The sequence below is a fragment of the Rhamphochromis sp. 'chilingali' genome, assembly GCF_963969265.1.
Source record: "Rhamphochromis sp. 'chilingali' genome assembly, chromosome: 2".
Classification (NCBI taxonomy): Eukaryota; Metazoa; Chordata; class Actinopteri; order Cichliformes; family Cichlidae; genus Rhamphochromis; species Rhamphochromis sp. 'chilingali'.
This window is the reverse complement of record NC_137930.1, coordinates 22,979,614-22,994,050: the sequence shown is the minus strand read 5'-3', so window position 1 is coordinate 22,994,050 and position 14,437 is coordinate 22,979,614. Positions and strand designations below refer to the sequence as shown.

Here is a 14,437-nt window from a genome sequence, read left to right as displayed (position 1 = left end):
ATGTTCCACATAAACCTTTCACAATAAAGCTCAAGATCCTGTTGAGACTTTTCAAAATAAACTGAATCACGTGAAAGAGCAGATTATTTACGGATGAGAAGTAAAAAAGAGCCTCCAGGTGCTAAAAACTAAACCGTAGACTCAAACGTTAGAACAGGCTTTTCCCCGCAGCACGCCGTGTAATAAATACTCACAAAGAAAACGGCGGCCGTTACAACTTATGTCTAAAAATGTATCGTTTCATGCATCGGTTAAAACACTCGACTCCAGCTACATGACGCGCAGCTGGAAACACTTCCCGCAAGACAAGCTGCCCGAGATTCACAGAATTTACAGAAAATGTTACATTTTTGTGATTTATATCGTTATCGGACGATAGAATTCTTATATTGGGATATGAGATTTTGGTCATATCGCACAGCCCTAGCTTGTCCTGCATCAGCGAGGCTGGAAGCCAGATGTCTGCCATTCTCTTCAGCTGCGTTCGCAGGGTGGCAGGCTGCTGCTATCAGTTTGACCATCAGGAGTGTTAAGCAAATGTTATAAGTCAAAGCAACACCAGCGCAAATTCTAGGGAATAATATTTCCCAACAGAACACTCCATTGTATCGAAGTGATCAGTGCTTCTTTTGTTTATCTGTATTACTGGGTTTTTTTCTGGCAGCAGCTTTTCCGAAACATTCACCATCTACTACGTTCATGCTCCGCAGCTTTCTTCCACATGCAAACTTCCAAATTTCCCTAATCCACCTCTGCCTCTCATTGGATAGTAGGCTATCCTTCCATATTTTTTTTCTCCAGTCTTTAAAAAAAGATAATAACATTCAAAAATTGAGGAACATTTAACATGCTACTATGAAATACAAACCGCTCTTTCATTAATTCATCTCTGTCAGCTTTTGAAATCAGGGAAACGTGCTATTAAGGATTCATTTACATCAAAGGGGAGAAATACTGAAAGTCGGGGACACAGTGTTTCTTATACAGATTGAAATAAAAGTACCAAACTTAAAAAAAAATGTATGTAGGTCACAGCAAGTGTATCCAGCTAATGATTTGTTTTCCTTGTTTAAGAGTATGGCGTTTTATTCCAAGAGAAATGTCTCCTCCCTGCCACTTCCACTGTCCAATAGCTTCTCAAACCGCTACTTAAGGAGCGATGGTGGACTCCCGGTGAATGTAAACGTTCTCGTTATTTGTTTGTTGTGCAGTGGAGATCCTCTAATCCTGCAAGAAATGGAGTGATGGGACCATGAGCCTCAAGTTTCTAACCCTACCAGGAGTGTTACTGCAGTACTCGTACAACGAGAAGTAAAAAAAGAAAAAAAAAGAAAACGGATTTAGACAAGATCAGGGTTAGGATCAGGAGCGCTTGCATCTAGCAGCAGTGCGTGGTTTGATTTGGGTTGGAGTGCTCGCATTTATGGCTAAATGTGCATCACTGTCCTGAACGGGCAGCTGGGTAAACAGGAGTCAGTTTCAGATTACCGGCGTGCTGATATGACATCATCGTGTTGTCTCCTAGCTGACGTTTGGTGTTGGGTGGAGTTTCTTTTTTTTTCAGATAAAGGTGGAATCCAAGGTGCTTGTGTCTTGTGCACTGCGGGCTCGGGCCTCAAAAAGCTGCTTTATCAAAGCAGACTTCTCCTGCTCCAGCTGGGTGATCCGCTCGCTTTTCTCCGTCACCTCCTTAAAGAAAAGGTAGAAGAGAAAATAAGTGTGCAGGCTTAAAAAAAACAAACAAACAGTATGTTTGGTTGGTTATTGGTGACAGATTAAATATATAAAACCTGCGTGAGGAGGCGGTTCTGGTCCTTCAGTCTCTGAATGGCTTGTGGAGGAGCTGGAGCAGGAGGCTGGGCGTTAGCTGAGAGAGCTGCTGTCTGAGCGCCGCTGGAAGGAAATGGCTGCTAAGAAACGAACAGGAACCTGTTACACTTCAGCTCTGCCACAGTGTGTCACAGAGTAACAAAATTAACATGTTGAACATTAACCTGGCTTCCCTTTAACTGCTTTGCCTGCTTCAGGCTATTTATTATTATTTTGAGAAATATTTACTGCATTCAACATTTCCAGGTAACAAAAAGAAAAGAGATACTCTGAGTAGGACAAAATTAGGTTTTAAATACATTCCACTTATTTTTATTTAATTTCTTTCATTTGATGTCATTTAATAAAACTCTGATAATGCCGAGACCCACGTGCTTTATTACAGCTAAATGATTATAAGCATACTGTTTCTCAGGTTTTGTGACTCTCGGGGATTTTATTCTAAAAAATGCTGATTCTTAACCCCAAGTCTTTCATTAGAGTAGCAAATATTCAGGCCTGGTAGGGTTGTGGTTGGCTTATTACAAACACATACATTACAACATTACACAATTTACACAAGCTGACATTGCACTTTATCTACAGACAACAGAGAAAGACAATATTGAAACCCCACATAAAGAGTTCCTCAGGAGCTGGGCGTGCTAAGCATGTTCTGGCTATTGGACATTTTGAAAAGGTCGAGAAAAGTTTAAATCCAAACTTAGGGGTTGTAATTAGATTACACTAATAAATCCCAACTCATTAGCAATGCCTGACTCTGCTTAAATCCTAAAACAAAGAAAAACAAAAGATAAACTCACCATTCCCGTGCAGGAAATAAGCTCATTAAGGCAGCGGTTGGCTTCTTGTAATTTGGGAATGAGAGCATTCATGCGACTCTGATTGGCTTCTGTGAAAAAATCCTGCAAACGAGAGAGCATGAAAAAACGATCAGGATGACATTCAAGCATCAAGAGAAAGAAAGATCCCATGGCAAGCTGGGATGGTGACTTGACAAAGCATTTGTAAGCTCAGGTCAAAAATTGTGTCCAATCAGGTAAAAGTGCTTGAAAAACAGTTGCAGAGACATAAACCAAGCCTTGTTACATATTTTTATTTTGTCTGAGGTAACTGAATTACTCTTCTCCTGCCCTTAAATTATCAGTTTCCTGCATTTCTCGCTCACATTTACAAGCAGTGACTGGAAAGGCTATAGCAGAAAGTTGTATATAAAAGATGGAAGTAGTGCCTTAAACCTGCATTCTTTCTAATGGCCAGCAGGGGGTCACTTCTTTTTGTATGTAGCAGCCATTCCCAAACTTCACACTGCTTAATCCGCCCAACCTTAAAACTGAGACTCTGTGGAAAATAAAGCATTTCCTATGTGTCCTCATTCATTAATCCTGATGATTTTCCATCAACAGCCTTACTTTCCCATTTAAATTTCTTTCAAGCTAATAACAAAAGATAAGACAAGTTTAAGATCAAAAATTGGTCAGAAAAATGAAAAATCACTTTTAGATACTAACGTTTTTTTCCCCCCAGGATTTCAAAAGAAAAACATAATGGGGGAAAAATGTATATATGTATATATCAGCTTGTGCTACTAGTTTTTTTTAAGTTGCCATTTTTAACATTATGAATTCCTTTGTATTTATATATTTTTTTAAATCTTAAATTCTTATATAATCTTATATATTTTATTATTCATATTATTATTGTTGTTGTTGTTGTTGTTGTTGTTATTATTATATTTTTTAAAAAAAACTTTTAAATGACCCCTCACCCCACCTCCAGTACCATTACAGCCTACCACTGTGAAAGTGACTTTGATTTATTTGCTCAGTAAGCACCAGGGTTTTAATAGTTTTGCAATTTTCATTAGTTTTTATTTTTATTTAGTTTTGACTTCAGATTTTCAATTTTATATCAGTTTTAATTAGTTTTTACCAATTGTTTGCTAGTTTAGTTTAGTTTTTATTTTTTTGAAAATCCTTAGTTTCAGTTTAGTTTTGATTAGTTTCAGTTATAGTTTTAGTTGTGTTTGCAATAATTAAGTGCAACAAAATCCCAGTTTCATCATATCAGTCATGCTCTTCTGCTTATCCTTGGGTATGTTGCTATTCCAGCTACCATACCCTGCACTCTGGACAGGTCGCCTGTCTGTCGCAGGGCTAACACGCAGAGACAGACAACTCACATTCCCACCTATGGGTTCTTTAAATAAATAAATAAAGGCAGATGAACAACCATTGATACCAGGCAAATATAAAATTTATATCTTGGCCCCAATGAGACTATTAACTCTTGCAGCACCGGGTGTTCGTAATTTTGGTTCAAGTGAATTGATAAACCTTTTGAAGGCAATTGACTCACACAGTTATGTAGATATCCCCGTCCTGTTGTCTCGGGATGCATCACGCTGCCTGCCTGGGGTTAGCTTCTGTTTTCTGGGGATGAGGTTTGAGTGCGCTCCCTTACCTTCTCAAGGTAAGCTAGGTTAGCCTTCTTGTGTGAGCTTTTCAAGTGCACTTTAAGGTTTGTGGGATTTTTTTCCCCTTTAGAAATGTCCCTCATAATTTGTCTCTTTCCACTACAAGACACTTGCTTTATCCAAAACACAGTCATATTCAAAGTAATCCCAAATTGGACTCTGGCGCTTTCTCCCGACTTTTCCTGACATGATTCTGCGCGTGGACGGAGCAGCAACACAGACGACTCGACTAACGTACTGCCACCTGCTGGCATAATGAGACACAGCAAGAAAAAAATCTGGACACTAAACTTCATTTTCACCCTTGACTATTGTATGACACGCACACATCAATGAAAACTAAACACATTTTTGCTATAAATTCAGTTAATTTTAGTTAGTTTTGTGAACACTCATTACAGTTTTAGTTAGTTTTCCTTTTTTTGTTTTTATTTTTATTTCCGTTAACGAAAATGTTTTTTCACTTCTAGTTTTCGTTATTTCGTTAGTTTTCGTTAACGATAATAACCTTGGTAAGCACTTTCTTTTACTCTGTGACTAACAATGCACTACTAAATTAGTGACTTCAAAAAAGGATCAGATGTTAGCCACATCCATCTTTTATATACAGTCTATATAAATGACTGAAAAAATGTCATACTTCTGTGACACGAGGTGAGCAAAGTTGATTAATTAATAACTGATTTGAAGCAAAGTCAAATCATATCAAAGCTGCAGTAGGCAGAAATAAGAAAATAAAGACTCCACCATCATCCTGCAGATTACTATAAGCCCTTCAATTAAAAAAACAAATAAATACAACATTTCAAACCCAACTTTCTGACATGAAAGTCTTCTCTTTAATCAGCTCCATCACCATGTCTATTATTTATATTCACATTTTTATTCATATCATGAAATCACAGGAGTTGCCTTAAGGTGCTTTATATTGAAAGGTAAAGACTTTACAATGATAGAATACAGCCTTTTGTACTTTTTCTAATGCTTCATAATATTCAGCTGATCTTTTAAGAAATGTGATTCCCTAAAGTCGCCCATAATTAACTAGATTTTCTAAAGCCTGAAATAGTGCACGGTCGTAGATCCCTGTTGGGCAACTTGTGTTAATTTAAAAAAAATAAAATAAAACAAAACATATTGCCTACTTCAATTTTCATGAAGAGCACTCAAACCGTGCAACCTCCAGTTCACACTGAATGCAATATCACAACAAATTACTGAGACAGTCGCAGCCTCATTCTTAGTGTTTTCATTCATTTCACAGACTAACAATTTATAATTGTTTTAAACAATTAGTCCTTATTCTAGATATTTCAGAAGCACCGTCTTGTGATGCAACATGGTCTATAAGTTTTATTTTAAATGCATATCACACTTTGTAGCTGTTTCACAGTAGTGTTTGAACTGACCGCACAGTGTGAGCTTTGGCCGATGTGCCGCTGTCTCTCTGTGACATTGTGGATTTGGTCCTGGTACCATTCTCGGGCCCGCTCCACCACTTCCAGGCCCGCCAGCAGGGAATCCTTCTCCTGCTCCAGCTCTTTCATTTGCTTCAACTGCGTGAGTTGAAATTGAAAAGCAGATGTAGGAGAGTGAAAAGAAAGAGGAAGAGAAAAGCTTGGTTAAGAACCTAAACCAAACTCGCCTGAAGTTAATTTCTGGATAGATTCCCCACTGAGACTCTAATGAATGAAAACATTTAAGTTTCGTGACATCACTAAGTGCGCTTTCGAATCAAGATGAAATCTAATCACTGATTTATTTTTATTTTTTTGCCAGCACTCTGCATGGTAGACAAACTCCAGTCCTTTCACAAGGGCATCCGCAGCACGCTCTTTTGTGCTGGCTGAGACAATGGCGCCACACCAATTGTGTGGGACTCTCTCCCATCATGAACAATGTTTAGAGGAGCAATCACCCCCAGCCCTATGGCAACCGCACAGCAACCTAAGAATGGGGTAAACAGCACTTCAGCTATGGCCACCCCAGTGTTTGTGAAAGAGAGACAGAGAGGAAGAGATGTGTGAGAGAAAAAGCATGTTTGTGTGTGTGTGTGTTTGCAGCCCAGCAAGGCTGCAATGAGTTGTGCTGACCAGGCTGTCCATGCAGCAAGCAGCCACAGTCAAGGCCTCACTGTTGGCATTCAGCCACCTGGTGTGTCATCTATGTCTATCTATCCACCCATGGCTCCATCCATCCAGCCAACCCTGCACAGCTCCCTACATTCCACAGATCATCGCTCATACACCAGTAAACATGCAGGAAACACTGCCTGACAACACACTAAAATCCTTCACCAAAACTCACTCTCACTCACACTAAAGTGAGAGTGTTCACAAATGAAGAGGAGAGGAGGGGGCCTCTGATAATGAAATGGTCGGAGGGGGGAGACCATGTTTAGAATGAAGCACCAGTATCAAATCTCCCAAAGGGTGCAAAAAAGAGAAAATACTCACAGAAGAAGTAGAACAGCAAAAAGCTTAAAGGGTTATGGAAGACTTGTGCTTCCGTGCTGTCATGAATGCACACAAAAGCACAGATTTGATACCAAACTGATTCAAAGAACACAAGGTGTTTTCAAGCTAAAAGTGATAAAAACAAGGATATTTATGAAGACTTATTCTGATCATTTGATTAATTGGCAAGTCTCCTTTCCTGACATATTTAATATACCTGAATATTAAAGAAACTAAGGCAGGAAGTGCATACATTGGTGAAGAAATGGTTTAAAATGGCATGCTGTCAATCAGCTAACTCACATCATTTAGTTACATTTTCTTTAATTAATCAGACTTCTTAGAGACTTTTTTTTAAAAATCATAACCCAAAAAGTCAAACTTACACTCAAACTGTATCAAATCCTCACAATGGAGACACTGTAACCACCAAAAAAAAATCTTTGTTACTTTGTAACTTTCTCACAATTTTGGGCACAAAGAAAAACCTCATAAGTACAAATCGTTAATTTCTACTGTCCATTTCAGCTCATACATCAAAAAGCTACTGGGAAATCTTTACTGACGCTGACACAATTAAATACCAATACAAAATCTTCAACAGTGTAACCTTTTCTTTACAAAACCATCTCACAGATAGTCAAAGAGGATAGAGGCTATCTCTCCCTCTCCTTCTCCATCCCTCTCAACCTACTCACCCAGAGGAAAAAGTGCAGGGCCTTGCTGCTGTAGAGGCTACTGCTGAGGGGGATGAAGACGGTAGTGTAGGCCACCCACACAGCCGTTAAAGCTGGGCCAGGCCTGCCAAGCGAGTCCTCTACTTCTACTAGGCCCCTGGGCCCAACTCGGCTCACTACCATCAGGGCAGCAGCGGGCCAAGCCGGCCTGGGGTGGGAGGGACAGAGGGGAGTGAGGGGAGGAGGAGGAAAGGGGCTGGGATAGAGGAAGAAGGAGGGGAGCCGGTCAGTAAATTTCTCCAGACACAGAGGCCAGGGGAAAAAGAAAGACACGGAGACGCTGACAAAAACACGCAAAAGGAAGAGGGAGAAGAGGTGAGCTGGAAAGAGTGGAAAACGTTGAGGCAGGGGGAGAGAGGGAGCGCGAGCGCTGGACCAGAGGGTGGGAGGGGCGGAGTCAGAGGGGGAGGCAGGGGGGCAGAGGGATGGGAGGGGAATGTGTGGGCCAATAGGAGGTGAAGCAGAATAGAGCCTGCTCTGGAAATGTTTTCTAAACTTGTCAAAATAGATATTTGTCTGTTTTTCATTAAGTTTCCACACAGGCCTCAGTCTCTCTATGAAACTCCAGCACAAATAAAACAGTGAAAAGGGCCGCCTGCTAAACTACAACGTGTATATGGCTTAAGGGTCACTGCTTAACTTATCTTTGCTTTTCCAAACAGGCTTAAACATGTAACATTTTCCAGCTGGTCTGTTTATTCCCGTTTGCATGGTAACTTCATAAAAACCTGAAACGAATGTGTTTGTCTGCTTTTCATTCACCAACCATTCCGTAATCCACTCCATTGGAAATGGTATGCCTCCTCTGCTCTTCCCGGCTCCGCCCGTGTCGCCTTGAGCCGCCGGTAAATCCTGTAGCTGATTCACTTTGAGACCTCGGCAAACCTGATTTCACAACACCTAGACAAACGTGAAACAGACAGTTTCAGCATAGCAATGCAGTCTGGCGTGCACTCGGTTATTCCTGATGACAGTGGATTAAAAACACAATACACTGCGCTGTAAAAACATTTGAAAAAGTGACAATCTTGCACAGTAAAGTAAAAATACTCCTATTCTTTGCTGCACTATGACATACTTCTATAATTATTCTTCTTTTGGCTGCTCGCTTTAAGGGTCGCCACAATGGATCACCTGCCTCCATCTCACACTATCCTCAGCATCCTCCTCTGTCACACCAACACTCTGTTCCTCTTGAGCCACTCCTCATTTCTTTCTAGGAAACTTTCTTGTAATTTTTTGTTGTCTTGAGCAATATCTCTTCAGGCTATTTGAAGGTCTTTCAAATCAAATGTTTTCTTTGGACACTGGCTGCTTTTTTCCAGTTATTTTAAAAGATTTTTTTAATTTATTTATTTAATTGTTTGTCATACTCTGATTTCCAAAGTACTTTCAGATGAAAAACGTCGCATATGAGAATGCATGTTACTCTAACAGTTCACAAAGAGTAAGAAAATGCTTGAACTGATGTATTTGGGCTGCCAGTTTTTACCACAGGAGGGAGCTGCACTCTGTAAATGTGCACTGATGTGGCAGCATTTCTATTTTCTGTTTTATTTTAAAGTGTGCATATGGTCATTGTCCCTTGTGTGAATGCTTATAGGGATGTAAAGCATCTGAGCTGTTTCCTGAGCCTTGTTGGTGCTTCTAAAGCCAGCAGTGTGCAGCACTTTAATGTTTAACAAGGGAAGGACTGACAGAAGACATCGGGTTAGGATTATTTCTTAAAAAAAAGGGACAGACTTTGATTTCAGTCCAAGCAGGTGTAGATCTGCTTCCAGTTACTCTATAGATCTAACAAGGTTTCTCTGCAGTGACAGAGAAGCGGTTCAGGTTGCAAACTGGTTCCAGATTGTCTAATCCGTCACAATCTCTTCCCTTGAGGTGTATCACATTCTTTCACCAATGCTTGAATGTTTGTCTAACAGTAGCAAATTGCAAAACAGTGATGTCAAACTTGAGGCAGTCAAGCCCTTTTTTTTTTAAATACTGTTTCTACACTCCATTCAGACAGAGAGTTAATGAAACTCTTGCATCACTGACACTGAATCTGCACAGGCCTGCTTTTTTCCACATGAATAATAATCAGGAATCAGTGAGCGAATCAATAAAGAATCAAAGCTGTGAACTGATTCGACAGCAGCGCTGGTATCAGTCTAATCTAATTAAAAATCATCCTTATTCTTTTGCCCACATCTACTTTAACTCTTCTCCTGGCCTCTATACCTATGAATGTGGAGTTAAGTGAATGTCTTCCTCTTTCCAAGATCATGCTGTCACAGCTGAAGTACATGCAGGTTCACGTTAAGTGGGCACTATCTCCAAACTATTCAAAATCTATATGTACCACATCTCAGTGGTACTCTGTGGTATTTTATCATCATCAGATTTTTAGATTAGAGTGCACAGCTTTCACTAAACCAGGAGACAGAGAAAGACAGAGTGAGTGTCTGGGATATGTGATGAAGTTCACAGCGTTGAGGAGGATTTCACTGCTGCCGTGATTCAGAAAGTCCTGGCCTGTGTGCTGTAATCTGGACTAATCCAACAGGGTTTGGCTGCATGTGAGAGATTACAGCATGAACACTGCTGGTCAGTCTGTATTATGCCCCAAAGTGTGTGGACACATAAGCTGCACACTCTTGCTTTGATGCTTTAACATTTCTGCCATTAATGCGCCATTATATCAGCATGCAAACTTTTGCTGATTTTGGAATCCGGATCGTAGTCAGCACCTAATTCCAGTTCATCCCAGAGGTGGGGTCACAAAGCTGGAAGAACAATGCTGTTTAAAATGTAAGGGTTTCCCTCGATTTCATTTAATCACAGCGCCACAAAAGACAAAAAGCAGAATAGACGTATGTGAGTCTTTGCATCTGAGCATGAGTGAAAATCAGAATTCACACTGTTCTCAAATGGTATATGCAACTAAAGCCCTGTGGGCTCAACAGAGAGATGGCAAGAGTGTCACTCTTATTGTAGCTCCGCACAGGCCTGAGTGTACAGATATGATGCAAACTCGAACAGACTCAAGCTGAGTGTATGTGACTATATGAAAGGGCAAAAAAGAACTGTCATTCCATATATGACAGCATGTATATATTTAAGAACTTCACCACAGTAGTGGTGTAAGACCAGAAAGCTAAATACTGAAGACTCGAATGAAACTCTAAATCTCTGTAGTTTCTAACATAATCTCTGACCTATCTTAGGGTTAACGATGGCAATTATTCAACTAAGCACTCGTGACTGCAGCAGACCCTCTGTTTAAGCCATGACATAATGCCATAACGTGCTATCAAAATCCCAGAGACTGTTACTGGACTCTCTTCAATGTTCCCTTTTTTCACATGTGAAAAACCCCAGCTGAATAACAAACAGTGACTTGCAAGAAACTCTGAAGATATTGTGCACTTGTGTGGACATCACGGTTCAGTAGCCCCAGTCAAATTATAATAGGGGAATGAAGAGCGTAGGACTGCAGTGGACATATCAGCTCAGGTTATGCATGCAATGTAAGGACTCATCACAGAAATTTAGTGTCATTACTTCTGAGCCCTGGTGTTCTTAATTAGCAGCTTCTCAGATGCAGATTAGATGCTTTAGTTTTGGAACAATAAAAATCGATTTAGTTAATGCGCCCCCCAAAATATCTGCGAGCACATTAATAAATGATTGTTAATTTTGGTTAAGAAATGCCAGAAATGTCTTTGTTTTACAGACCTCAGATCAATCTCTGCCAGTCAGACTAATTTAAAGCCATCATACTGGACTTTGATAATTATGTCTGGCATTTATTAGTAAGTTATTAACACTTTGAAAGATTCATCGCTCTGGCTAGAAATTTCAGAGGTCGCGGAATTTCATATAATTACATGAAAGCAGCATATTGTGAGTCTTTGCATCTGAGCATGAGAAACAGATCCATAACTGAGCAAATATGGATCTGTTTTCAGTGAGCAGTTATGAGTTGCTGTTATAAATGATGACATAATGAGTCCTGCATGAACTCGCTGCCCCCTCACACACTTGCAGTTTTCTAGTGGCACTTACTTGGTCTCTGGAGCTGTGGAGACTCCAATGCCAGCGACTCAATGGACCTGCCCCTGCTCTGCTGGTGCTGTGCCGGGTTGGTAACATGGCTCGGGTTGGTAACATGGCTCGTGTCGGTGCGGTAACACCCACCCTCTGGAGCGACGGGAATCCGCTCCAAACTCCGCCCGGGTCTATCGAGGCCCGCGCTGTACCGCGCCGGTCCACACGCCGGGTACCCGGACCCTTCCTCCGGCCTGGCCCGGTTGTGCTGAGGGGGTGCCCGGTGCTGCTGGGTGTTCGTTACGTTACTCGGCCCCAGCGGGCGGACCTTGTTCTCAACCCGAGTCCCGACATTGCATTTGGACAGTGGTGCGAGTTTGTGGTGCTGCTTCGGAGCCTGCTGCGGGTGCACGGCCGCCTGGGCCTTGAAGTTGGAGCTGTTCTCCGGGTTGAGCATGGAGTACCGGAGCCCGGCAACAAAGCGCTCAAAAGTGAGGCAGCCGTGCGGTGGTGTGACCCTCCTGAGGCAGCCCAGCACTCCGCCTGGCAGGTCCCGAGTGTCTGCGCCCTGCCAGCGGCTCTCGATCTCTGAGATATGGACGTAGCCCCGACCACCGTCATCCAAAATGTCAAAGAGGGTCCTCAGGCTGTGCAGAAAGGCTTTGGGCAAACCATCTGTTGAATACTCACTTTCTTTGGGCTGCATTTTGGCAGTTTTAAAGCCGTCCGCGGGTCCCCGAAACACCTCTTTCCTCGAACCAGCTCTGCCGTAAATCACTGAAGTCCCGTTCAGCTTGCAGCTCTGGTCAGTCGCGATCAGAGCCATGAAGGTATTGATAGTCCCCAGCTAATCAGTCAAAAACACACTACACGGGTTGCCTAACTGCGTGTAAACGCAAAGATGAAGATACAGAGTGTAAAATAAATTCCCGCTTACTTACTGAGCAAGAAAACATATATGTTCATTAACTTTTATCCCCCAAAACGCCTCCGCTGCATATATTTCGGGAATAACTACCTCCGCCGCTCTGAGATCCATACTTTCCTTTTTCTGCCCAGGACCGCCCTTCAAACGGTTGTGCGCGAGCATCCCGGGACCAGCCATTGGCCGCGGTGTGCACGAGCTCCGCGCTCATTGGCTCTGACCTTAGGTAGGCTCCAGTTTGAGTTGTGCTTTTGTTATTACTAAAGCTGCGCAGACGTTATTCATAAAGCCTGGATATAATTACATACAGGGCGTTTTTAAATAAAAAAGACGTGCAAACTTTCACCTTACACACGTCATATCCGATACAGAACCCCTTTGTTTAACATTAACATTTGTTTAACATCTCTTTGTCTGCATTAAACTGACTAACACATACCGACTGTGTATAAAAATACTTCTGTGCTCCATAAAGAAGTCTAGCAGGCAAAAATAAAGGCAAGTATTCTACAAGACAGTAGAAAGTTGCTTGTTGCAGGTATTCAAGTTATCTCCTCATCATTCTGGTGCCTGCATGCATGGTTTAGATATTCATTGCAGGCAGCAGTGTCAAGTATTGCAATAAAAGTATTTGCTCTCTTCCTGGTTTCTTAATTTTTGTTTGGCATATTTGTCACATTAACATGTTTTAATCATTCAATATTTTTGATATTAGACAAAGAAAGCCAGAATAAATACAAATGCTGTTTTTAAATGATGATTTAAAAGTCTTGATATGTGTCCCCTAAACCTAATAAATGGTTGTGCCGACCTTGGCAACAAGAACTGCAGTCAAGCATTTGCAATATCTGGAAACATGTCTCTGCATCACTGTGGAGGAAATTGGCTCATACTTCTTTGCAGAATTGTAGAGTTTTGGAGCATAAACAGTCTGTTTAAGGTCATGCTAAAGTATGTCAATTTGATTTAAGTCCAAATTTTCACTATGCCACCACAAAACCTTTATTTTATTTATTTATTTTATTAATTCAGAGGTGGACTTGCTAGTATCTTTTCAGATTATTGTCCCGTGATGACCAGTCATTCTATTTCAGAATTTGTTTGGTAGAGAACAGAGTTCATGTTTTCATCAAATATGCCTTTGTTTAGGTCCTGAAGCAACAATGCAGCCCCAGACCATCACACTACCACCACCATGTTGCTGCATTGCTCTTTTTATGTTTTATGAAATGCTGTTTTAGTTTTATGCCAGATGTGACGCAACACAAATCTTCCAAAATTATTATTATTATTATTTTTTTTATCTCCATTCTATAGAATATTTTCCCAAAAGGCCTGGGGATCATCAGAATGTTTTTTTTTTTTTATGTGAGACGATCCTTTGTGTTCTTGACAAACAGCCATATTCTGAATTATCTGCAAACCAGAGCGAGAGAGAGTGGAATTGGGCAATCCTATAGGGAGTTCCAGTAATACACTCAAAAGGTAATAAAGGTGTGGATAACTGTTTCAAAATCTTTTGGTGTCAAAGCAGGTTTTAATTTAGTCATGGTTCTCATTTGGTAAAAGCTTCCCATAACAAAATTTCCAGATTTAATTTAAAAGACAAGGAAATCTACATTTAAAAAAACCCCAACATTTTTCACTACAGTTTGTCCACATCTGGATAAAAAACAATCCAAGCTGAATAGAAAAACTTCAGTTTTTCAGTTCATTAGCTGAAGGATTTTTTATTTTTTTTGCCATTCAGGATTTCAAACCACCCAAACAGTCAAATACACTCAACAAAAATATAAACGCAACACCTTTGTTACTGCTCCCATTCCCCATGGGATGGACGTAGAGACCTAAAATTCATTCCAGATACACAATATAACCATCCCTCCCAAACAGTGGTCACAAATCAGTCCAAATGTGTGGTAGTGGGCACATCTGCCATATTGAGATAATCCATCCCACCTCACAGGTGTGCCACATC

General features: G+C 40.9%; 1 protein-coding gene across 2 annotated transcripts; it reads right to left on the bottom strand.

Moving 5' to 3' along the window:
• Positions 1-1,016: 1,016 nt before the first annotated feature.
• On the bottom strand, positions 1,017-12,607 carry sapcd2 (suppressor APC domain containing 2). Of its 2 annotated transcripts, none has more exons than XM_080875464.1 (6): positions 11,553-12,607; positions 8,266-8,399; positions 5,716-5,862; positions 2,634-2,735; positions 1,791-1,910; positions 1,017-1,689 (listed from the first exon to the last, which is right to left on the bottom strand). In XM_080875464.1, exons 1-6 carry the CDS (start codon positions 12,358-12,360, stop codon positions 1,561-1,563), a joined length of 1,440 nt encoding a protein of 479 aa, XP_080731590.1. In that variant the 5' UTR covers positions 12,361-12,607; the 3' UTR covers positions 1,017-1,560. The 2 variants fall into 2 exon arrangements, with proteins under 2 accessions (XP_080731590.1, XP_080731591.1); XM_080875465.1 differs by having other exon boundaries at positions 1,791-1,907.
• Between the last annotated feature and the right edge of the window lie 1,830 nt (positions 12,608-14,437).

Coding starts and splice junctions, on each gene's coding strand:
- sapcd2 (XM_080875464.1), bottom strand. CDS start 12,360: ATGGCTCTGATCGCGACTGACCAGAGCTGCAAGCTGAACGGGACTTCA. Junction 1,911..2,633: donor TTATTTCCTGCACGGGAATG/GTGAGTTTATCT, acceptor TTCGTTTCTTAG/CAGCCATTTCCTTCCAGCGG. Junction 1,690..1,790: donor AGAACCGCCTCCTCACGCAG/GTTTTATATATT, acceptor CTTTTCTTTAAG/GAGGTGACGGAGAAAAGCGA.